Raw genomic sequence first — 25,204 nt, 5'->3', positions numbered from 1 at the left:
TTTTCTTGTTCATCTATTGTTTCTGATCATTTTCATCATAACAGGTAACATCTAAACTTCCTAATTTTTGAGTTATGATTTGTTTTAAGTTTAAATGAACTTTAGATCAATACAAGGATTATAGATGTGTTATAACTGAAATTGTTGCTTTAAAAGTGTTTATCGGAGGTTATACCAGCTTTATCAATCATTGATTTAATGATCAACACCTGATTTGATGGATTTAGGTTTTGAAAACCCTAACAGACCAGATGAATGCAACCGCACGGTTGCAACTGCAACCGCACGGTTGAAGTCGCATCCGGGTGGTTATTTCATGCAACCGCACGATTGTAATGTGAAATCGCACGGTTACTTAAATCATCTGGTTCTTGGTTATTTTGTCAGGTATGATCATTTTGTTATTTAACTTCTATTGAGTTTGTTGTGTTCCAGTTCATCCACATGGAAAACATAGCGTCACGAAGAGTTTCATAAAGTGAAACTGAAAATGCAATTGCTGAACGTAGGAGATTAGTGGCTGATCGTCCTATTCTCACGGGGTGTTCGGTTAGATCTCAACCAAATTTCTCTGTGTATTGGTGGGGATCGCAGGAGCTTTTCTTCATCAAGATGAGTCCTACTATCCCAAGCTTATTAGGGAGTTCTATGCAAATTATGTATTTGATGAACGTAAGGTTAAGTGTGTTCACTTGAACATGTTCGAGTTTCCTTATGATTGGACGTTGGATGAATTTGCTGAGAAACTTGATGTACCTGCTGGAGATTTCAACTTCTTCAGTCTAACTAAAGATGTGAACTGTGCTCCAAGGAGGTCAACTACTGACAACTTGTTTTCTTCTCTCGGGTTTGTAATGGGTTTATGTAAACCAGGTTTTAATTTTCCGAATAGAGGACCTATTATCATCATAGAGGAGAATATTCAAGATCAGTATTGTCAAATGACGAGGGTCATTAAGAGAAATGTTATGTTTCTAGAGGAAAATGATGTGGAGGTTTATGTGACTGAAGTTTTAATCCTAATGTGTTTGATCAGTCAAATACCGATAAATTTTGCATATGTGATAGCTAATCGCATGGTAGGGTTACCAGCAGCTGCTGGAAGAGGTCTGCCTTATGGAATGTTGTTGAACAATTTCTTTGCTGATCAAGAGGAGCTGGTGTATCCAACTGGTGAAGAGAAGGTAAAGGCTGAGATTTTGTATGCTGCTTGAATGTTTTAGTTCCGTTGTCTATGTAATAATCTACGTCCTTTGTTGGTGCACGATAAATTCCTAGATGGTAAACTATTTTTGCGTGCAACTTTATGGTCTATAACTTGGACTATTGGACTTTGGTTTTGGTTAAAATTGTTTATGTTTTAATGTTTAATATTACAAACTGTGTTAGGCTGGTCTGTGTTAGAGCCTCAGTTTTCGAAAGTTTCATATCGTAGTGATCAAGCTACGGGAAACAGGGCTCGAGTGGTTAAGTATAAGAGTGCACGGACTATGAAGTATGCACCAGTTCGTAAAATGTCACAGAATTTTGGTGATCGTTTTAGATGGTGGTATTATGATGGGCGAACTGATGAAGCAGTTATTTTGTTGTATAATCCTGGTGGTAGCTTAGACCAGATTAGGATTATCGATCCGAGGTGGATCAGAAATATGTGCGAAGAGGATATCAAGGTGTTGCGGAGACACCCAATCTTTCATGAGTTGCCGAATACAGAGCAAGCCATTCAGTTCAATCGGGCCATTCGCACATGCTATGCATATGATATTCATGCTTAAATGTCTATCTTTTGAATTTGAACTTGTGAACTGTGGACTTGAACGTTTTATTTTTCACTTTATTTCAATTTTGATGTAATAACGTGACGTAAACGTTTTAATTTTCTGTTATTGAATTTGGATGATTGTGTGGTAATTTGTCTTTTGCAGGTGAAAGTATATTCTTGTTATTTAAGATAATGAACTGGGTCCTAGGGGGAGTTTGTTGGTGCATTATAGTCCCCGAGTTCATTATGATCAAGTTGAAACGCTTTAATGTTTAACTTTCACTGTTGGAATGCAACCGCACGGTTGCAGGTATGTAACCACACGAGTAGACTGGGCAACCGCACGGTTGCAGGGTGAAACCGCACAGTTACGAATCCTAAACACCTCTAAACGTTCTAACCGATTCCCAGCAACCCTAGCACTTGGTTTTATCACTCTTAGTCGTTCTAAAGTCGATTACTTTACTAAGATCATAAGTTCTAATTGTGTTTTGATTACTAAACCAAATAACGAGTTATTCCACACTCGTTATTGAAGATTTGATCGTATAATCATGTTTACGTGATCCTACATAAATTAATAGAAGGAGCAGCAGATTAGGTTCAAATGGAGGAACGGGGGAACGATTACCGAAAACATGGCATGAGTCATCTTAGTAGATCGTTCAAACCAAGCAAGAGTGGCATAGAGGTGAAAATTACCCACTCAACAGGATGAAATCGTCATTTCCAGATCTTTAACACACGCTACACTAATGAATCTGACAAAAGCAAAACGAGATCCCTTATTTGATAATGTGTGTGCGATATATACGTCGATAATGTTTCCATGATTTGAACAAAGATCGAGTAAATCTTTTGTTTCGAAGTGATGGGGAAATTGGTAAGGAATAAGGTTGTGGAGATTTTGTTTGTATGGAGAATATCAGAGTTTTCTGGGGAAGGCATGATTGACGTTGAAAAAAGAAGACGGGTAACGATCGACCAGAAAATTAGGACATCGAAGGTACGACGTAACTACAATTTTGGACCATTTTTCGATTTGTGTGTCATCCTTGCCCATGGGCAATGCTAATCTTCTTTGTATCGTTCAAGTTTTATCGGATGTCTCTCTATATCTTTCCAAATAAAATAATAGTGATAAAAATAAAATAATGACTATACATAATAAATAAATTGAGTTCCACTTGTGAATCCTTGATACCCATATGAACAACTCGCATGTATACATATTAACATACATAGTTATGTTTTACACATTATTATGTATTATACTTATACTTATAATACTTGTAATTTTGAACAATTAGCATGTATTATATTTTTTAGTTTTTGCTCTTGTGTTAGCTTTTCGGCTAATTAGATTGTATATTTTTATAATTAACCGTTAACGAGTAAACGTACTCCATCGGGTAAAGAAAAAAGTTACTTTAGGCAGGTCGTTAATATAAGGGATCAGTGTCTATCACCCAATTAATAACAACTTATAACCATTTCTTATAATTTACACACTTAATATAAATAATGATCATGATAGCATGCATGAAAGACTACTTTAAAAGACTTACGATAAGGGATGGGAATTAGCATCTGATCCGCTGGATATCCATCTGACCCGATCCGCTTAAAACGGATATGGATGATCAAGATGGATGAATATTAGATGTGGATTTGGATATAGATGTTTATTGGATCAGATATGTATGTCAATTTGTAAACCATAGATGAACTCGAATTCGCTCTAAATGCTTAAATATAAAATATAACATATATATATATATATATATATATATATATATATATATATATATATATATATATATATATATATATACTCTCTCGATTGTATAGTATTTCCTGATTTTTTTTTTACTTCCTATTTTCATATAATATTCAGTTACATGATCACACAATATCATTCACTTTCAACTACGTTTATTCTTTTATACTTATATATTTATTTTAAATATATATTTAATATTTAATTGAATTTAAATTCTACGAAATCGCGAATACAGTAATTAATAATAATAATAATAACAATTAATACTCCGTAATTATTCAGTAATAAATTATTAATTAATTAATAATTTTATATCTACTAATTGATACAAATTATTTGGTGGTTTTGGGTAAATCGATCTCTCCATGCTTATGTGGTTTTTGCTACGAAAGAAAATTGTCAAAGTGCTCATACTTGAGGGGTAATTGTTATAAATGTCCAATGAATTATTATTATTATTATTATTATTATTATTATTATTATTATTATTATTATTATTATTATTATTATTATTATTATAATAAAAAACTTAAAAGTTTTAAAACTTACAAAAAATTAGTGGGAAGCCTAGAGACAATCTGGGCCCCCACACCTCTAGCAATAGCAAAACCTATCCTAGTAAAAATATGAGCAGCAGCACCGGCACCAATATCTTGCGCCATCGAACTCTTCTGAACCCGCTTTAGCAAAGAAACAGCCTCCTTCTCTAATTCCCCAAGGGAAGAAAATGAGAAAGGAATGAAACCATAACCAATCGCCAGACAACTAGATTCGTACTTGACCCGCTTCCGACGAGCCGCATCAATCACAGCACGTCCAGGGACAAAGTCAGAAAGCCCAGACTGTGTCAAAGGAGAAGATCCTGTCAAGTCAACACAAACATCGCTACCACAATCCCAGGAATAAAGTAACACATCTGCAGGTCTGAGGGCCCTATCGGTCCCTCCAGACAACCCAATGTCAACCTCCTTTCTCGCTGAAATCCCAGATCGATAACAAACATCAACAAGGGAATCCCGGACAATATTATGTCGATGCTTAATACCCACCATACCAGCACAAGACACCGCGTGATCCCCGAAAATATCCCTAGTAAAAGCCCTTGAACAGGCAGAGCATGCCATCGAGATAGAGAACAATGGAACACCTAACCGGTAGCACAACACACATCGGTAAGTCTTTGCGTTCATCGTCTGACCCAACCCCAAAATAGGGACTGCCCTTAGCCAAGCAGATGTGTGATCACTCTGCTGTGATTTCCATAAGGCCGATTGTCGGGGAGATAACGAAAAAGTGGATTCTGCAGAAGCGGTAACCTTTGTGAAATAAACATCTGCCAATTTCTTCATGAGTATTGGGGCAGCGACCTCACTCGGATTACCTAAAATATCAAACCCAACTGTTTTATTAAACAGACCCAATGCATCTTCAAAAGCACGACCAAGACCAACAATACTCGCATGACGTAGTAGCTTGGTCTGCAATCCAGCAGACTGTAATCGAGAAGCCAGAAAAGCATAATGACGAACATCTCCCGCAGAATAAACACCAAGCCCTCCAAATGCAAATGGCAAGGTGGCAAGCCGCCACTGCCAATCACCAAACCCAGGCCCTGAAGCAGTAACAATACGCTCCAAGGAAGATCGAAGGGCTCCATCGAAAGCGCGTTGAGCCGCCTCAAATATACTAGGAGGACAAGTACGCAAGGAAAAGTAGAGTTTAGAAACTCCCGTACATGCCCTAAGCAACAACAACTCACACTGAGGATCATCAATCTTAGCAACCTTATCCATAAGCGCAATGGACTTGGTCACCCTTTGCATCACCAGTTCACTACTAAAACCAGGATCGAAACTTGCGGGGGCCCCAAGCAACTTAACACCATTTAAAGGCCGAGCAATATTAGGAGGAAAGACACCTACTTGCCTGCTGCGAGGGTCCTCCGTAGGCCAAAAATTTCTGTTTTTTCAACGTTGAGATGCAGCCCAAAACGAGGCCCATCCTCCATAATCAAATGCAAAACCTTCCCCACCACCAAAGTGTCCCCAATAATAGTACCATCATCCAAATACCACGCCTGAAGACAAACCTCAAAATTATCTCTGATTTTAGAAACCAAGGGTTGTAGGACCAAAGCAAAAAGCAGCGGACCAAGGGGATCACCCTGTTGCACCCCCTGAGAAGACCATAATGTGTGGTTCCCATAATACAATCTGGCTGGATTAGAGTAGCAAAATTCAACCCACCGAGAAAGGCTCGGACAAAGGCGGCGAACTTCACGTAACATGACCGTACGATCAACTAGATTGAAGGCATTTTGAAAATCAACTAATAACATAGAGAGGCCAACATCAGAGCCACGATCCTCAATCAGCCGATTCACAGCATGAAGAATAGCCTCACCACCTGAAGAAACACCAACACCAAACTGAAGACCATCGAAGTAACTTCCCAAAGACTGGCCAACCATAGCAGCGCCAACCTTCGAAACAAGACGTCGCCAAACAGTACCCACAGCTATAGGACGAAGACCACCGCCGGGCTTGACAAGCGGTGTGAGGGGAGCACTAGCAATATACTCTCCTAATTCCATAAGGCACCTTCCAGCTAGAAAGAGATTAACGACTCCGGTAATAGAGCCAACCAACTCATCCGAGACTGCCACAGCAGCACTACTCAAGCAATCCATAAGGTGTTGTGCACGTAAACCATCCCTACCACATGAAGTGCCCCGAGGAAAACTTTTAATCTGGCCCAAAACAACAGCAGAAGTCGTAACGAGGTGAAGGTGATCAACCGTCATATCAGGCAAGGATGGAGCGATAGAAGAAGGGTGCTTAGACAGCAAGTCCGCCAGTGTGGCGTCATTATAAGGAGCAACGCCTGATGAAGAAAGAACACGAGCTGCAGCGGTGTAATGGCCATCACAAATCTTCCTACGACACTGCTTAATATTACGCTCTTCCAAATCAAGGACCTCATCATCAACCACTGACAACATAGGAGAATCCTCTGCCAAATATTCCCTCACAAGCTGTAAACTCCCACCCGCTGTCCCCCAAGAGCAAATAGCACGGGAGAAGTTATTATTATTATTATTTCTATTTCTATATCTAATATCTACTAATGGGTACAAATTAATAATATTACGTAAATAATAGTAGCAAATTCCAATGTGTCATGGTACAAACTCCTAACGCATGAAATGATCTCTGCCTCGGGTTAAGAGTCTTCACTTTCTTTAGAATTTTAACTTCTCCCCCCAAAAGGCTCCACCACTAACCACCCATTTCCACCACTTCACCACCCTATCAGGCTTTTTAGGTCACCGATCTTCTTTTTTTATCCACTTTAATTCTCTCACAAATACCTCCCTTTCCTTTTAAATGCATGTTTCTGCTAACCAAACCGTACCCTAGTCCCTTTGTCCTTTACTCAACATCTATTACTCTCAAAATCTACATCTCCAACGACCGGTATTAACTCTCCGACAACCGAGCAATAATCACCTTCATCTTATTTTCCTCTGTCTTCCTCGTTCTCCTATTATCTCATACCTGAAGAAGATGTCCAACGTCAGAATCTTTTGTCTGCTTCTAGATCTCACGCTACTGGCAGTGTCTTGTCGGTTTCTCCCAATCCGGTAGATCAAGATGGTGAAGGTTTTACCATTTTCAATTGAAGGCTTGATAAATCCACTTCTAGACACATGATCGAATCGACCTTCAGTATGATCGGTCCATTATCGGAAATTAAATTTTAGCCAAGTAGAAGGTATTGTTTTGTTACCTTTTCCAACATTACTTCTGCTACTGTTGCTGTGAATTCTTTGAATGGTTCTCATGTTTTTAGGCACCCCATTTTCGTTGGTTGGCCTATCTGGCGAGCCAATCAGGTTTCCCGTTCCTCAATTGGTGGTCATCGATTTTCTCCTTTGGTTAAATTTGGTGTAAGATTGGATTGAATAATCTTGTTACGAATCATTTAGAGATTAGCATATTGGTTGTTGACTCAATTCCATTAGTTGATTTGAAACTCCAAGCCTTCTTAATCAAGAATAAAGTTACTGTTAATAGGATTTCAAAAGTGGGTATATTCGGTGCAATTATTGGTTGTGAAAATGATGTTGGTTATCAAGGTTTTTTGGAGTCAAGCTCGGACAACTTTGTTCTTGTGGTTCCCGTGAAGGATATGGCTAAAAAATAGTTTTGCTTCACTTGGTTGGAGCTTAAGGGCATACCGATTACCTATGTTTCAACGGAAAGTGCTATCTCGATTGCGAGCCTTTGCGGTGATGTGTTGAAGATTGCGAACGGTTTTAAGGCTTAAGGTAACGTTGGGTCGCTTTCTGCCTTTGTCAAAACTGCTAACCCGGAACAAATGCACGATTTGGTTGAGGTGGATCTTGATGATGGTTTGTTTTCGGTTTGCAATGGGTTAATGAGATTGGTACCGCTTCAGAGTTTGATTTGATCAGTTTCCCGTCAATTTGCTTGTTATTACTAATCGCATAGTCGTGGAGGGTCACCCGGTTTATGGTTCCCAAACGAAGATTTTTTCTGAAGCTTAATGGTTTGAACAGGTCTTAAGGAGTTGATGGTCTTCGTGTTCGACAAGGGGAAAAAGCGGTTGATGACGTGTCTGAAGATGAATCCATGGACGTTGTTTCGAATGGTGAGGAAATTCCTTTTGGTACTTTAGGTGCTTTGGAGGTAACGAAGTTGGTTGAGGTTTCGAGTGCAAAAGAGGTGAGTGACTCGGTTCGTTTTAAATTGAATGCGCTACCAGAATCGGATGATGTTCCTCCTGCAATTGTGTCTTCAGGTGTTGTAGTTGATAATCAAAGCACTCAAGATTTATTGGAGTTTAACACTACTACATTTCGGCTCATTTAGAGCCCTTCATTTAGACGTGTTCACTACATAACACGTCTAATTAAGGTGGTTACAAAAAAAAAAAAAAAAAAAAAAAAAAAAAAAAAAAACACGGGACACTTCTAAATAATAGTAGCAACACGTCTAATTAGAAACCTGCAACACGTCTAAATAAGTATAACACCTCTAATTGGTAACCATGTCTAATAACTTTTACCAGGAACACCTCTAAGTGACAACACCTCTAACAAGTATTTCAAGGAACACGTCTAATTAACAACACGTCTAATAACTTTTACCAGAATGAAAAAACAACACGTCTAATTGGAAACACATCTAATAAGTTTTGCCGGGAACACGTCTAAATGACGAACACGTCTAATAAGTTACAAAAAACACGTCTAATTAGTGTGCAACAAACGCCTTTTAACTGGAACACGTCTAAATAAATTTAAATAAGTTAACGGGTTATATAAGTTAACGAGCTCCGTTTAATCAACATAACCCTTACAGTTCTGTTAACATAAGTTAACAGAACACGTCTAATTTAGAAGTGTTTAATTTAGAAGTGTTATTAAATCTTTTAGATTGGCTTGTTCCCTCTAAATCACTTTAAACTTTTTAACCTTACCTCTTCCTAATTTCTATTCCTAATCTCTCTTACACTAATAAGAAAGTGATAAATGAGTGATAACTTCACTCAAAATTAAATCCTAACCATCCATCAAGATATGATCATTTAATCTGTTCCGTCCATCACCTCTAATCTCTAAAATCACGTGATATGTCTTCTATAAACACATAAAATCTCCTGATTACCCCTTGACATACAAAATTACATGGAACAAAATTGGAAAAAAAGGGTTAAACATAACACAGTCCATTTACATTTCTACGCTCAATTCTTTATCATCACAAAAATCTCGAAATCTATCGATCCTTATTACATTTACAAAAATTGCAGAATCGTTTTATGATATTCAAATCAATAGGAAGGTTGGAACAATACTGATTCAATAGGAAGGTCGTGATGTTGACATATATGCATCGACGCTGAAGACTCAACTGGAGAAAATCAAATTTAGGGTAACACCATTCGTTTCTTTCAAATTATAGGCGACATCTAATTCAGTTTGCAAGTTCTGTCAATTTATGATCACGAATTCTGAATAATTGATTTCGTAGATTCATTATTGAACGGTTAGTCGAATCAATCATCTACTCCGGTGATTGCGTTTAATATATCCATCAGTATATCGATGGTCTTACTAAATTCAGGTATTATTTGATTATTCAGGTTATATTGATATAGGTTTCATTGATTGCACAATTGTTAATCACAATTGTCTTTTTATTTTTTATTTCCAATTTTTCTAGCCCACTAACCCTCAATTCCAATGTCAATAGCCATCGCTTCATCTGATTTCTTTGATTCAACTCTAAATTGCAAAAAGGTAATAAATTTCAGTTTCTATCTTCAATCAAATCGATATAGCCAAATAATAATAATACATATTGCGTTTTAATCTTTAGCAAGTTTCCTTGATTTCGTTTCAGCTATTATTAAACCATTTGTACTACATGTACAATTTGTTCATTTTTGTGTTTATTGCAATCATCAATATTGCTAGAAAATAACATAATGATGTGTACTGCACACCAAGTGTTTGATGAAATTGCACTATGGGATTTGCGTGAATTTCAGAGGTCGTGGTTCTGTAGATAAGTTTGATGCCTCATATCCTACATGAAGTGTTTTTAAAGCTTCGTACAATTAAGGTGAGTTGTATGGCTTCAATTTGAAATATGTTAGATATATAGATTTAACTGTATTAAAGTTTCTTCTACAATAGTTTCAAAATCTCTTTAGTATCTTCAGATATTAAATGGTGCAAACTGAGGCCTAATGGTAGTCTCGGTATGATTGATTTGATGTTGGCATGTGCTGACTTTATGTTCAAAGTTCTTTTTTGTAAAAATAGGTGTCCAGTGGATTTAATTATGATTTCCATAGCTTTTTTTCACATGCTTAACTTGGCTAATCTGGCTGAATCTATATCAATCAATGGAGTCACGTGGAACCATTCTTTTAAAAAATAATTGGTACGTGTAGTATGCAATTATTTGTTGATTGGTAAGTGATCATGGTATGAATAAAATTATTCTTTGTATATACATTAATGTGTTAATTGAAAACTTTCATTTATAGAGAATATGTAATGTAATATGTATAGTGTGTGTTTCCATCCATTTGCAGTCATAACTTTTTTAGAACTTTCAGAGGCGAGTTCCATTGTTGATCGTTGCTGAAGATATCAACAGTGAGGCTTCAGTCACCTTCATTCTCAGTAAACTTTGTTAAGGTATCAAGGTATCATACATGATGTTGCTTCAATAAATATTATTTTGATTTTAGATGCCGTTAATGGGTCGAACGTAACTCCTGTGCAGGTTTTTTCTAGAAGTAATTAATCATAGTATGAAAATGATAATCATTGTTGCAGGGTTTAAACTTCAAACTTTTAGCTTTGTTTTGTAAAAAATGTTGTGATAATTTGTTATCTTTAAAAGGGATGCTACTTTAGCCTACAAGGCAGGAGCTTTGGGGTTGCAGAGACAACTTGGGCATCTACAGTCTCAATATGACATGCTCAGTACACAGGCTTCAGCTTTGATCCAAGGTAAAAGAGCAAGAGTTTCATCAACATCTACTGTTAATGGCCTATTTACTACCATAGATGATAACTTATTTGCAAGAAACTTGGAAGTATTGTTATTATACTTATAAATCGAAGTTTGGTATACTTCACTGCTTAAAGATGAGTCCTGAAACGTGTTTTTTTGGAACTTAAGATGAATGCAGTTCTTGGAAGGATTGCTTCTACAGCACAAGAGTTGGCCCACTTTCATTAAGGAGATGGTATTACTTTGGTTTATGCTTTTTTATGAAACTTATGTTAATTATGTTGGTGTTTTTGGAAGAGTGGTATATTTATACTAAATAATATCTCACTTCCTATGTTATTTGATTTTCTTATGCAGCAGATGGTATCTATTTGGCTCAAAGAACCAGCTATACCGGAGTAGTATTTTTTAGTTTAGAATTTCCTTCATTGTAATTTGAATTTATAGTGTTTTTTTGTAAATACTTCAATATATATATATATATATATATATATATATATATATATATATATATATATATATATATATATAAATTTGGTTTTGTAGAAAATTAATTTGTTATATTATGTGCATTTGGTATTTGGCGGGTATTATTTGAAATATTTGAGAGGAGAATATCTGGTAGTTGGCATGTATTATTTAAAATATATGATTTTAACCATGGTTAATATTTACTGGAACACGTCTAATTGATAACACGTTTAATTGATAACACGTCTAATTGATACTGGAACACGTCTGATTATCAGTTAGACGTGTTAATTTAATCAATTAGACGTGTTCCAGAAACACGTCTAATTGACAAAAAAGGAGGAACACTGTAAATGGTACATTTAATTGCAACTAACGGAACATCTTTAATTGCAACTAACGAAACACGTTTAATTGCAACTAACGAAACACGTCTAATTGTAAATAACGGAACACGTCTAATAGACATAATGGAACAGCCTAATCTAACGATTTGACAATACGTCTACTTGAGAGTTTTTTAGAGCGGTTTGTTGAACCGCACTATATCACTACTCAATTGAAGTCGTCACATGTAGACGTGTTGTTCAACACGTCTAAAAAGGTTTTTCCACACGTCTAATTGTGCCGGAATGTAATAGTGTAACTCTATTGATTTGGTGCAAGATGTAGGGGTCTCAAGTGTACAGAATGTTGATTCGGTGCATATTGTTACTTCTATTTTAGTGGTTGATCATTCAGACACATTTATCTCAAGTTTATGTTGAGAACCATGTGGTCATTGAGCCCAATAAGCCTATCAAGGTGGGTTGGGCTAATAAGAACAAGCATACGTCTAAGAAGGACTATATATATATATATATATATATATATATATATATATATATATATATATATATATATATATATATATATATATATATATATATATATATATATATATAAAATTTGGTTTTGTAGAAAATTAATTTGTTATATTATGTGCATTTGGTATTTGGCGGGTATTATTTGAAATATTTGAGAGGAGAATATCTGGTAGTTGGCATGTATTATTTAAAATATATGATTTTAACCATGGTTAACATTTACTGGAACACGTCTAATTGATAACACGTTTAATTGATAACACGTCTAATTGATACTGGGAACACGTCTGATTATCAGTTAGACGTGTTAATTTAATCAATTAGACGTGTTCCAGAAACACGTCTAATTGACAAAAAAGGAGGAACACTGTTGTAGCGACCCCGACAAATCGTCAAGTGACGGCGTCGGCTACGTGGGTCCCATTACCTGATTATAAGTCTTTAAGATAACGCTTGACCAAAATATATCGCCTTCATTTCAAAATAAAGATTGTTTTCAAAGTTTACAAGAATTGTTCAACCAAAAGTTAAGTCACAACGTTATAAGTACTATTGAAATCTAGGCGACACGGTTTAAAGTAAAGTCAAAAGACGCTCTATGAAATGCATGTATACTCGACATCGGATGCAAGTATCAAATAGTAAGCGGAAGCATGTTTCACATATCGTGCAAGACCTGAGAAAAACATAGAAATCTGTCAACGAAAACGTTGGTGAAATCATAGGTTTAAGTAAGTAAGTACGAGTGAACCACAAGATTTGCATCAATGAAATAATAGTAATACATTCCAAAAGTTTGTTTCACGAGCACCCAATTATCAAAGCTTAACATTCCATCCATTGTATACCCCATCCATAGTGCTAGAACAAACACTGATTCTCGAAAATATATTTCATCCGTAGACGGTAGCGAACCGTCAAGGATGAGGGTTGTCAACCCATATGGCCATATAACATAAGTTCTCGCTTACACCCGGCAAGTGTAACTAATGATAATCGAATTGAGGATTTTTGTTCTAAACTCGTATGTAGAATGTTTGTTTTCCCGTTCTTGTGTTCACTTAGTTCAAAAGAATCGTTTATGTTTTCTCATCCCAAATATAAGTTCAAAAAGAGTAAAAGTGGGACTATGATCTCACCTTGAGTGCAAGAGTTAATAAAGTACTTTAACAAGTAAACGCGTGCAAAGACAAGGCTAGTCTTGACCTAAACATATAGGTTATATCAATAACGGTAAACGCAAACGGTCAAAGATGTTCAATTAGTCCTATGGCTCGTTACGACTCGATTATATTAACATGTGAATCAACTAGTCAAGTTTCATGCAAGATACAAGTAAATAATCATGTTAGAAAGGTTGCATAAGTATTTGGTTAAGTTTGACAAAAAGTCAAACTTGGTCGGGTCAAAGTCAACGGAAAAGTCAACATGGTCGGGTCGGGTCTCGGACAAATTTTCTATGCTAGTTATTCATATATAAGCATGTTAAAACAAGTTGAAAGTGAATTGGAGGTCTAGAACATCCCAAACATTTTTCGTGAAACGACCAACCAAAACAGCCCCTGGCAGGCAAATGAGACGGCGTCCCAAATGCCTGGACGGCGTCCCAGTGTGAAAGGCTGGACGGCGTCCCAGGGTGTAGACGGCGTCCCACTTTAAAGACCTGGACGGCGTCCCAGGGTTTTAGACGGCGTCCAGAAGGCTTTCCAGGAACTGTTTTGCTGAAACACAAGTGCACGAACCAAAAACCAAACAATCACAATCTATGATCCGCAAACAATTAGAACAAGTATTTTATATCACCGGGAAGGTATTTTGACAAGGAAAACACCTAGACACAATTCATCAAGTAATTCAACACTTACACACCCCAAAACCGCATTTAAACGTTCATAATCAAAGTTCAAGTTCTAAATATGCATTTCATGATTCGGGCAACCGTTTTACATGTATGATATGCCGTTTCGAAGGTGATCAAACACACATTGCAACAAAACACTTAACAACAATATCTCATAGCATTTGACGCATCAAAAGTTCATGTAAAGCTTATCAAACCCTAATCCAAGTTCACAAAATCACTAATCATGTTCTTGGAGTTTCCTTAATCAACCTATACATCAAAACGAAGCTAATGATACTAGTTACACTTTTAAAACATGCACTTTAACAATCTAACAACATTTGATCATCCAAAATCAAGGATTTAGCAAGTAATTTTCATATTGAACTAATTACACCAAAAACAACGAATCGAGCATACAAATTACATACACGACATCACAATGAGCCATAGACGCTAATTAACAACTTTATAAGTCAAGAACACGAATTTAAAGAAATTTAGTGTTTTAGAAATGTTACCCAAATGAGATGAAGTTGGTACCAAAACGAAGAGGAAGTTGTAAGGAGCTCAAATATGTAATTTGTTTTGCAAAATACCCGCTAGATCATAAATGGATGATGAATCTTTGTGTTTGGAGTTAGAGAGAAAATGGAGGAAGTAATAAAATGGAGGAGGTGATAATGAAAGGGTGGAAAGGGTTTGACCCTTTGACCTAGTCAAAGGTTTGAACCCTTGGCAAGTTTGGTCCCTCAACTATGAATCGGGTGCGGGAATTAACCGAACGAATTATTTTAAATTTCACGGGAGTACGGGAGATATTAAATTCCGATAACGAGAATATTTAAAATGTTACTTAACAAAGGATACGAATCTAGATACGAAGGGTATTATTTAAAAAGAAAAAGACGGGCGTTAAAATAATTTAACGGAAAAATGCGGGATGTTACAACTGTAAATGGTACATTTAATTGCAACTAACGGAACATCTTTAATTGCAACTAACGAAACACGTTTAATTGCAACTAACGAAACACGTCTAATTGTAAATAACGGAACATGTCTAATAGACATAATGGAACAGCCTAATCTAACGATTTGACAACACGTCTACTTGAGAGTTTTTTAGAGCAGTTCGTTGAACCGCACTATATGTCACCACTCAATTGAAGTCGTCACATGTAGACGTGTTGTTCAACACGTCTAAAAAGGTTTTTTCACACGTCTAATTGTGCCAGAATGTAATAGTGTAACTCTATTGATTTGGTGCAAGATGTAGGGGTCTCAAGTATACAGAATGTTGATTCGGTGCATATTGTTACTTCTATTTTAGTGGTTGATCATTCAGACACATTTATCTCAAGTTTATGTTGAGAACCATGTGGTCATTGAGCCCAATAAGCCTATCAAGGTGGGTTGGGCTAATAAGAACAAGCATACGTCTAAGAAGGCGGTTTGTGAGAGTTTCGTTTTACGGGATGAAGATGAGATTGGTGCCTCGGGCAATGTCAATAAAGGTTTCTTTCAAGGCTTAGCGGATGAGGGTTGGTTACCTCCGTCCGTTCCCGGCTCTCGTGTTAGAAGTGGTTCATCTAACGTAACTTCATTCAATTTCAAGTCTCGACAAGGTAAATGTGTGCACATTGACAAGGTGGATGGTATTACAAATCACTCGGTTGAAAGGAATAAGAAAGGACCTTCCTAAGTTGGTTATTGTTGTTCGTTTTTAGTGGTGTTTGCTTGGTGTTCTTAATTTACTTTGTTTCGTCTTAGTTTGTGTGTTTTGACAATCGTATGTTCTCATTAGTTTGTATTTTAGCTCTTGCTTTTGTCCGCGTTGTTCATGCAAATTCGGTCGTAATTAGGTTTGGTTGAAGTTAACGTCGTTTTGTGACGTTTATGTTGAGAAGTTATCCCACGTCGGTCATGGAAAAAAAAACAAATGTTTCAAGTCTTATCGGTTTATTTTGTCCGTTTCAATTAGAGTCCATTTTTCGATGAATGTATCTTTTTTAATACTCCCTCCGTCTCATTCCAATAGTCCACAGACAAAAAACACGCAGTTTTAAGAAATTCAACTAACTTCATTTCTCCACCAATGAAATATCTTCTCTCTCCAGATCCACCAATGAAATATCTTCTTTCCTTTCTATTTATGGAAGTGGACTATAAGAATGGAACAGCCCAAAATGAAATACTGACCTATTGGAATGAGACGAGGTAGTAGTACTTATTATATAAAAATAAATAAAAAGGAAAAAAAAACAATTTCCAATGTGGTCCGGACAAACGATTGTACGTCCACTCCTGTTATTATTCGGTTAGTACCATAAGCTACGACTGTTGTACATCATCCAATACTATCCTTTTCTGCATGGGATGTCCTTTTTGTCTCCCACAAAGTTGCCAATTAATCAACTTCATATCATGCAATTCTCACCTCATCCGATTATATTTGACCAAAGTTTAAATTTTGACCAATCGATTATTTTTAATGCTTTTTATTTTTTAAAACGGATAATAGATAATTAGCATATTGTTCAAGTTATTAAAAGAAAGAGGAGGAAACTCTTAAATTATCAAACTGATAATTACTTTAAAACAACTAATTCAAAATTAACTAGGTTTTTTTTTTTTTTTTTTTTTTTTTTGGCGTAAAGAAAAAAACCCACTCGCAATTGAAATGTTTGCATTATAGGACGAGAAATGATCTGCTTAATTATAAAAGTTTTCAAAATAGTTATTTACATAATGAATTAGCATCATCGAAAACGAAGAGGTAAATAAGAAAGATAATAAATCAACCAAGTAAACTCTTTTTATAAACATATATAGCATAGCATTTCTCTTATTAATGCAACAGCACTTTAATTCATGTTAATAATTAATAGATAAAACTTTTTTTAAAATTAAGGTGCTAAAGGTGTTCTTTTTTTGAAGGGCTAAAAATATATAAATAATGAACTACTCTAGCAAGAAGCTAGAAGAGGTTAAGAAAATTACAAATATAGACAGGAAAGCCCATTTTATATCTATACTTTATATTATTTTATTTACTAATAAAGACCATAAATATGTTAATCAAACATAATCTCAAACACCCTCGTAATCTTAGCCACTTATAAGATAACATGAACAAGTTTGGTTTATATAACATATAAATATAAATACGAATTAACTTAATATATGTGGACATGTGGTTTTAAATATTTGTTTCATGAACAAGTGATCACTCAAGTTTGGTTTATATAACATATAAATATAAATAAGAATTAACTTAATATATGTGGACATGTGGTTTTAAATATTTGTTTCATGAACAAGTGATCACTTCTTGTTTCATATTTTTTTCTTAAAACACAAACAAAATCAAATATATATACATGTAATATTGTAATTAGAGATCAGTCGACTGACCCAAATGCCATTAAATAATACGGAGTGTATATAATTCATAATTTATATTAATATATCAATATTTATTATTAACAATAACATTATCAAGCTAAATAATGTTCTGATGAACAAATCTAACAGCTTAACCAATTAACTATCGAATATCTAAAGCCATAGAGCACCCGCATCCTTTAAAAGAGGAACGAGCGTACCATTAATATGGCACGCAATAAGCGTTTCAATTCCACCTAAAAACTTTCCACCAACAAACACAGCGGGAACGGGCTGTTGTTGCTCGTTCCCAGCCGCAAGGTGGTAAAGTAAAGCATGAATTTCCATCCCTGCAGTCTCTCGGTCCAATTCCACAACGGTAGGGCCCACACCCAGCCCAAGAAGAAGCTGCTTTGCAACATGGCCCATACAACAACCGGTAACTGAAAATACCACAACTGCATTCCCGTTAGCAAGGTTGTGCACCCTCTCGTAAACCGTCTCCATTTTTGTTGTAACCGTTGTAACATGATCAGTAGTGGTTCTTTCCATTACTATACTTGTTGATTGTGATGAGTTGTTCATCTTCATATTCTTATTATGAAAGAGAGACTTTGTGTATATGTGTGTGTGTTTTAGGGTTACATGAAATGAAAGGTGGAACAATTGGTTGTATTTATAGTGTTTTTTTTTTATTATTATTTGGAAAGGTAAAATGGTACATTCTGTTAATATTATAACAGCTTTAAAAGCATGCTTATGATAAATAATAATTAAAAATAATAAACATATAAATAAAAGATGGATGATGATATATGTACGTATAACTAATTCTGCAACAGGAAAGATGTATGTCGTTGATTTTACTGAAATAGGACTATAAGATTATGAGATACTCGAGGGTATTTGATGGTACAAGGACAACCTATGATGCATATAGCGGTTTTATTAAGGAGTAATAAACTTAGTTCATGTTTTTTAGTTGAACTTAACAATATGAAATTTAATTAGGTGTGTTATTCAGAAGTACTAGGCATTTATTTTTTAATAATTAAACATGATGTGTCTTATTAAAAATTATTCAGATAAATATGAACTTCGTTTAAGTTGTGCATTTTTAAAATAAAACCGATCTTTCAACAAACTTGTAAGTTGATATTATTAGAAGATTGCACAACCAGTCAATTGGAAGTGCGATTAGATAAGAATAAGATCCGTCTAATTAGATGTTAAATATTTAGTAATCTAATTGCTTTCACTCAATTAAATTAATTTTCTATTCAAGAAGAATAACGTCACATGCAGTGTAGTAAACGATGCATGTTGCGTTTGTTGCGTCCGTTACAACACCCATTGCGATTTTGGTGACTAGCCCGTCTCGACCTTGTCTCGTCGTCTAATAAGTCGGTCAACAATCAAAACTGGGGTCAAATGCAGGAAAAGTTGGGTCAACGCTGGTGAAAAGTCAAAAAATAGATTAAAACAATCAAAATTGATGTATAACGTTACTTTTGGCATTATATTAAAGATGATAGCAATTATAAGTACAAACTAGTCAACGAAGTTTTTTCTTTGCATTAAAATATGTGTATATATATAACTATATAAGTCAACGTCCATTACGACCTCGTCTCGATGTTTTAAGGTTCCGATTGTCTCGACCCCGTTTCGCATCTTTTTAAACCTTGCTCACAGGAGATTACAGTGATTTGATGGGGTGTGTTCGATAACAACTGTTAAACACCATAGACAATTGACCTATTGTCATGAAATACTAGTTTTAACATGCAACTTGTAACGACCCGTCAAAATCGCTATTGACGCGGCACGTTAATCATTGATTCCACAGTGAGGTTTTGACCTCTATATGATACGTTTTGATAAAATATTGCATTCATTAAAATAAGTGACTTTCTAAATATAGAAAGTTATAAACATGTGGGCGAGTGCTTAGGTATAAGCAAAACCCCGAAATACATAAGTCTTTAATTTACAGGTTGACATCACAGTCCAATTATTTATTACACAACGCAGTTTTATTTTGAATGCAATAAACTTTGTACAAAGCATGAGAGACTCCATGCAGGCAACAAGCACATCACAGCGGAAGCATTCTAAGGACCTGAGAATAAAACATGTAAAAAAAATCAACACGAATGTTGGTGAGTTATAGGTTTAATTGCTCGAGTCATAAACATATATAAAGATAGACCACAAGATCTCATCAAAAGTTTATCAATAGATTCTACATAACAGAGCACCCTGGTAACTAAACTTAACGCTGTAGTGATAATTACCCCATTAGTTTTAATACACGCAAACCAACGTGTCTTAAACTCAAATAACATACGTCCGTTAAAAGGCTAGCGCTCTAGCTCGGATGGGGATGTCAAGCTCTATGGATCCATATACAATTACTCGCGCCCACCAGTCCATATCCTATGTACTGGCAGTTACTAGTTACCAAAGCTAAAGGATTTTCGGTTCAAACTCAGTGTAGAATTAAATAAGTAAATACTTGTGTCCATAGCGTATAAAATAAAGTGCATGTATTCTCAGCCCAAAAATATTTAAAGCATTTAAAAAGGGAGACTATAACTCACTGTTCAATATTGAGACTCAATATTGTAGGCAAATTGCGTAGACGTAATGATGGTAGACGACTGTATGGTTGGCCTTGGATTCAAGAACAATACTCCGAACAATACCCAATACTTCCTTAGCTTAAAGCGGTTTGAAACCCGAATTAAAAACACCCTTGTATATACCTTATTATTATTAAACTTAAATTTAAAATTATAATTATAATATAAATATAAATATTGATTAAAGAAAAAAAAATGTAATTAATACGTCGAGTAAACTGGCCTTTTATAGGCATGTTCCTGATTTTGGTCCCCATGCGATCGCATGGGTTTTCAGTGCTTTTGCCATGCGATCGCATGGCCGCCTGAACCCCTTTTGTTTGCTAGTTTGTCGACATCAAATAGTGTTTACTGTAGCCCATGCGATCGCATGGGTTTTCAGTGTTTTTGCCATGCGATCGCATGGCCGTCTTTTCCGTTTTTGTTTGCTAGTTCGTCGATATCAAATAGTGTTTACTGTAGCAAATAGTGTTTACGGTAGCAAATAGTGGTTTACTGTAGCAAATAGTGTTTTACTGTAGCAAATAGTGTTTTACTGTAGCAAATCACTGTAGAAAATTCGTTTTCACTGTAGCACTGTAGCAAAATACAGTTTCACTGTAACAAATAGTGTTTTACTGTAGCAAAGTCATTTTTACTGTAGCAAATAGTGTTTTACTGTAGGAAAGTTGTTTTTACTTGTACATCTTATAATATATATATATATATACATAGATATATGTATATTTAAATAATATTAAATCATATAGAGAATTGGTTTAAATTAGTCGAAATTTTTCGGGTCATCATAGTACCTCCCCGTTAAAGAAAATTTTGTCCTGAAATTTTGAGTAGTACCTGTTTCATGAGCGATATCAGTGAACAAATGTGGATACTTTTGCTTCATTTGATCTTCACGTTCCCAAGTAAACTCGGGTCCTCGTCTTGCGTTCCAACGAACTCTAACTATTGGTATTTTGCTTTGTTTTAATTGTTTGACCTCACGGTCCATGATTTCAACAGGTTCTTCGATAAAATGGAGTTTATCATTGATTCGTATTTCATCAAGAGGAATTATGACATCCTCTTCAGCTAAACATTTCTTTAAATTTGATACGTGAAATGTGTCATGAACACTACTAAGTTCTTGTGGTAGCTTTAATCGATAAGCAACTGCTCCAATTCTTTCGGTGATTTCAAAGGGTCCTACATACCTAGGACTTAGCTTTCCTCATTTATCGAATCGTACAACACCTTTCCAGGGTGACACTTTCAACATGACTTTGTCGCCTACTTGAAATTCTAGTGGTTTTCTTCTTACATCAGCATAACTCTTTTGGCGACTCATGGCTGTTTTCAATCGCTGTTGTATTTGAATGATCTTGTCGGTGGTTTCATGAATAATTTCTGGTCCAGTAAGTTGTCTTTCTCCTACTTCACTCCAACAGATAGGAGATCTGCACTTTCTACCGTAAAGTGCTTTAAATGGCGCTGCGTTGATGCTCGTATGATAGCTGTTATTGTATGAAAATTCTGTCAACGGTAAGTGTCGATCCCAACTGGTTCCAAAGTCAATCACGCATGCCCGTAACATGTCTTCCAATGTTTGTATTGTTCTTTCACTTTAACCATCTGTCTGTGGGTGATAAGCGGTGCTCATATCTAATCGAGTTCCCAATGCTTTTTGTAATGACTGTCAGAAACGTGATGTGAATTGGGTGTCGCGATCAGATATGATGGAGATAGGTACACCATGCCTGGAAACTACTTCCTTCAAATATAGGCGTGCTAATTTCTCCATACTGTCTGTCTCCTTTATTGGTAGAAAGTGAGCTGATTTAGTTAGACGATCAACTATCACCCAAATAGTATCATGATTACTTGTAGTCCTTGGCAATTTCGTAATGAAATCCATGGTTATTCTTTCCCATTTCCACTGCGGAATTTCCGGTTGTTGCAGTAATCCTGACGGCTTTTGGTGCTCAGCTTTGACCTTTGCACACGTCAAACATTTGCTTACATAAGTAGCAATTTCTGTCTTCATATTAGGCCACCAATAAAACTTCTTGAGATCGTGGTACATTTTCCCGTTTCCTGGGTGAATTGAGTACCTCGTTTTGTGTGCTTCATCCAGTACTAGTTGCCTTAGGTTACAATGTTTTGGTACCCATATCCTACCAGCAAAATACAGGGTTCCATCGGCTTTTACTTCAAGTTGTTTTTCTAACCCTTTGCTCATTTCGCCTTTTCGTTTTCTTCTTTTAAAGCTTCTAACTGTGCTGCTTGAATTTGCTTTGTGAGATCAGTACGAATTGTAATATTCAAAGCTCGGACCCTATAAGGTTTTACTCTTTCTTTTCGACTTAAGGCATCAGCTACAACATTAGCCTTTCCGGGGTGGTAACGGATTTAACAATCGTAATCGTTTAACAACTCTACCCAGCGACGTTGCCTCATATTGAGTTGTTTTTGATCAAAAATGTGCTGAAGACTCTTATGGTCAGTGTACACTGTACACTTGGTGCCATATAGATAGTGTCTCCATATTTTGAGTGCAAAAACTACTGCTCCAAGTTCTAAATCATGCGTCGTATAGTTCTTTTCATGAATTTTTAGTTGTCGTGAGGCACATGCGATAACTTTTGTGCGTTGCATTAATACACATCCTAAACCTTAGCGCGAAGCGTCACAATAGATCACGAAATCATCATTTCCTTCTGGTAATGACAAAATGGGTGCAGACGTTAACTTCTTCTTTAATAACTGGAATGAGGATTCCTGTTCCGTGGACCAATCATACTTCTTTCCCTTTTGAGTTAATGCAGTTAAGGGTTTGGCGATTCTAGAGAAATCTTGAATGAATCTTCGGTAGTAACCAGCAAGACCTAAGAATTGGCGGATTTATGTTGGAGTCTTAGGTGTTTCCCATTTACTAATGGCTTCGATCTTGGTAGGGTCAACTTTAATTCCATGTTTACTGACAATATGGCCCAAAAATTGTACTTCTTGTAACCAGAAATCACACTTCGAAAATTTTGCGTACAGTTCTTCTTTCTTGAGTACCTCTAGTACCAGTCTTAAGTGTTGCTCATGTTCTTCCTTGTTCTTCGAGTAAATCAATATGTCGTCGATAAAAACAATGACAAATTTGTCTAAATACGGTCTACAGATGCGATTCATTAGATCCATGAATACTGATGGAGCATTAGTCAATCCAAAAGGCATGACTAAAAATTCATAGTGACCGTAACGGGTTCTGAACGCGGTTTTAGGAACATCTTCTTCCTTCACTCTCAGCTGATGATATCCGGAGCGTAGATCAATCTTGGAATAAACACTTGATCCTTGCAATTGATCAAACAAATCATCAATCCTCGGTAATGGGTACCGATTCTTGATCGTTAATTTGTTTAATTCTCGGTAATCTATGCACATTCTCATAGATCCATCCTTCTTCTTGACGAACAGAATAGGAGCACCCCAAGGTGAAAAACTAGGACGAATAAATCCACGGTCCGATAATTCTTGCAACTGGTCTTGTAATTCTTGCATTTCTGAAGGTGCAAGTCTATATGGAGATCGGGCTACAGGTGCAGCTCCTGGTATGAGATCAATCTGGAATTCTACACAACTGTGTGGAGGTAGCCCCGGTAATTCTTCTGGAAATACTCCGGGATATTCTCTTACAACTGGCATGTCATTAATGCTTCTTTCTTCAGTATCGATCTTCTTTACGTGTGCCAGAATAGCATAACGACCTTTTCTTATAAGTTTCTGGGCCTTCATACAGCTGATAAAGTTCAACTTTGAGTTGCTCTTCTCCCCATAAATCATTAATGACGTTTCATCCTTACGAGGGATGCGGATTGCTTTCTCAGCACAAATAACTTCCGCTCTTGTTTTGGACATCCAGTCCATGCCAACGATTACGTCAAAACTTCCTAATTCTACGGGTATCAAATCGATTTTGAAGGTTTCACCAGCGAGATTTATTTTGCAACCATGGCAAATTTTATCGGCTTTTATCAGTTTACCATTAGCTAATTCAATAGTATATTTATCGTCTAGAGGTAATGATGCATATTTTAGTTTAGAACTAAAGTCTTTACACATATAACTTCTATCAGCACCCGTATCAAACATAATAGAAGCTAGCTGATTATTAACGGTAAACGTACCCGTGACAAGATTAGGATCCTCACGTGCTTCACTGGTACTAACATTAAATGCCCTCCCACGTGCGGGTTCTTTGTTCTTCTCCTTATCAGGGCATTGATTTATAAAGTGACCAAACTTCCCGCATCCAAAACATTTCTTGACATCGGTCAGTTTTGTCTTTACTTCAGAAACGGTGGCATAACAATCTTTCGCCACATGTCCTTTCTTGTTGCACTTATCACAGACCACTTGGCAATAACCTGCATGATGTGTGTAACATCTTTTGCAGAACGGATGAGGTCCCTTATAGTTTGGACTTGCAGTTGCCCCATCTTGTTTACCTTTAAAAGTTTCTTGTTTCTTCAGGTGAGTACTTTTGCCCTTATATTCTTCCCATTTCCTCTTTCCTTCAGTTGTCTTGACTTCGGTAATTGGTGCCTTAACAGAACTCTCTGTGATCTGGTCCATGAGTTGGTGTGCCATTGTCATGGCTTCCTGCATCGTATTCGGTTTGGACGATGTAACATTTCCTTTGATATTGATCGATAAACCGTCAATATACATTTCTATCTTTCGTTTCTCGTTTGGCACCAATTCGGGACACAACAAGGCTAGTTCCATGAAACGCTTTTCATAGTTATTGAGATTCGCGCCGATAACCTTCAGATTATGTAACTCAGATTCCATTTTTCTGATCTCGTTTCGAGGACAGTACTCCTCGATTAGCATCTTTTTCAGTTCTTCCCAAGAG

At 36.2% G+C, this 25,204-nt stretch overlaps 1 protein-coding gene, 1 long non-coding RNA gene and 1 pseudogene across 8 annotated transcripts; 1 reads left to right on the top strand and 2 right to left on the bottom strand.

Annotated features, from left to right (window-relative positions):
• Nucleotides 1-2,781: 2,781 nt before the first annotated feature.
• LOC139887493 (U6 spliceosomal RNA) lies at nucleotides 2,782-2,895 on the bottom strand (annotated as a pseudogene).
• Nucleotides 2,896-9,269: 6,374 nt separating this feature from the next.
• Nucleotides 9,270-11,555, top strand: LOC139871515 (uncharacterized). Of its 7 annotated transcripts, none has more exons than XR_011766668.1 (5): nucleotides 9,270-9,505; nucleotides 9,605-9,697; nucleotides 9,827-11,100; nucleotides 11,273-11,339; nucleotides 11,462-11,555. It is a non-coding gene; the product is annotated as an uncharacterized lncRNA (long non-coding RNA). The 7 variants fall into 7 exon arrangements; XR_011766664.1 differs by having other exon boundaries at nucleotides 9,270-9,697; nucleotides 9,827-9,873; nucleotides 10,125-11,100; XR_011766666.1 differs by having other exon boundaries at nucleotides 9,605-11,100.
• A 6,290-nt stretch (nucleotides 11,556-17,845) lies between these two features.
• LOC139871509 (glutaredoxin-C9-like) lies at nucleotides 17,846-18,262 on the bottom strand. Its single transcript, XM_071859212.1, has one exon. It carries the CDS (start codon nucleotides 18,260-18,262, stop codon nucleotides 17,846-17,848), a length of 417 nt encoding a protein of 138 aa, XP_071715313.1.
• Nucleotides 18,263-25,204: the final 6,942 nt, after the last annotated feature.

This window comes from Rutidosis leptorrhynchoides, chromosome 1 (assembly GCF_046630445.1).
Source record: "Rutidosis leptorrhynchoides isolate AG116_Rl617_1_P2 chromosome 1, CSIRO_AGI_Rlap_v1, whole genome shotgun sequence".
Taxonomy (NCBI): domain Eukaryota; kingdom Viridiplantae; phylum Streptophyta; class Magnoliopsida; order Asterales; family Asteraceae; genus Rutidosis; species Rutidosis leptorrhynchoides.
Note: the sequence above shows the minus strand (reverse complement) of the source record. Positions and strands in the feature narration are given on the sequence as shown.

Coding starts and splice junctions, on each gene's coding strand:
- LOC139871509 (XM_071859212.1), bottom strand. CDS start 18,262: ATGAAGATGAACAACTCATCACAATCAACAAGTATAGTAATGGAAAGA.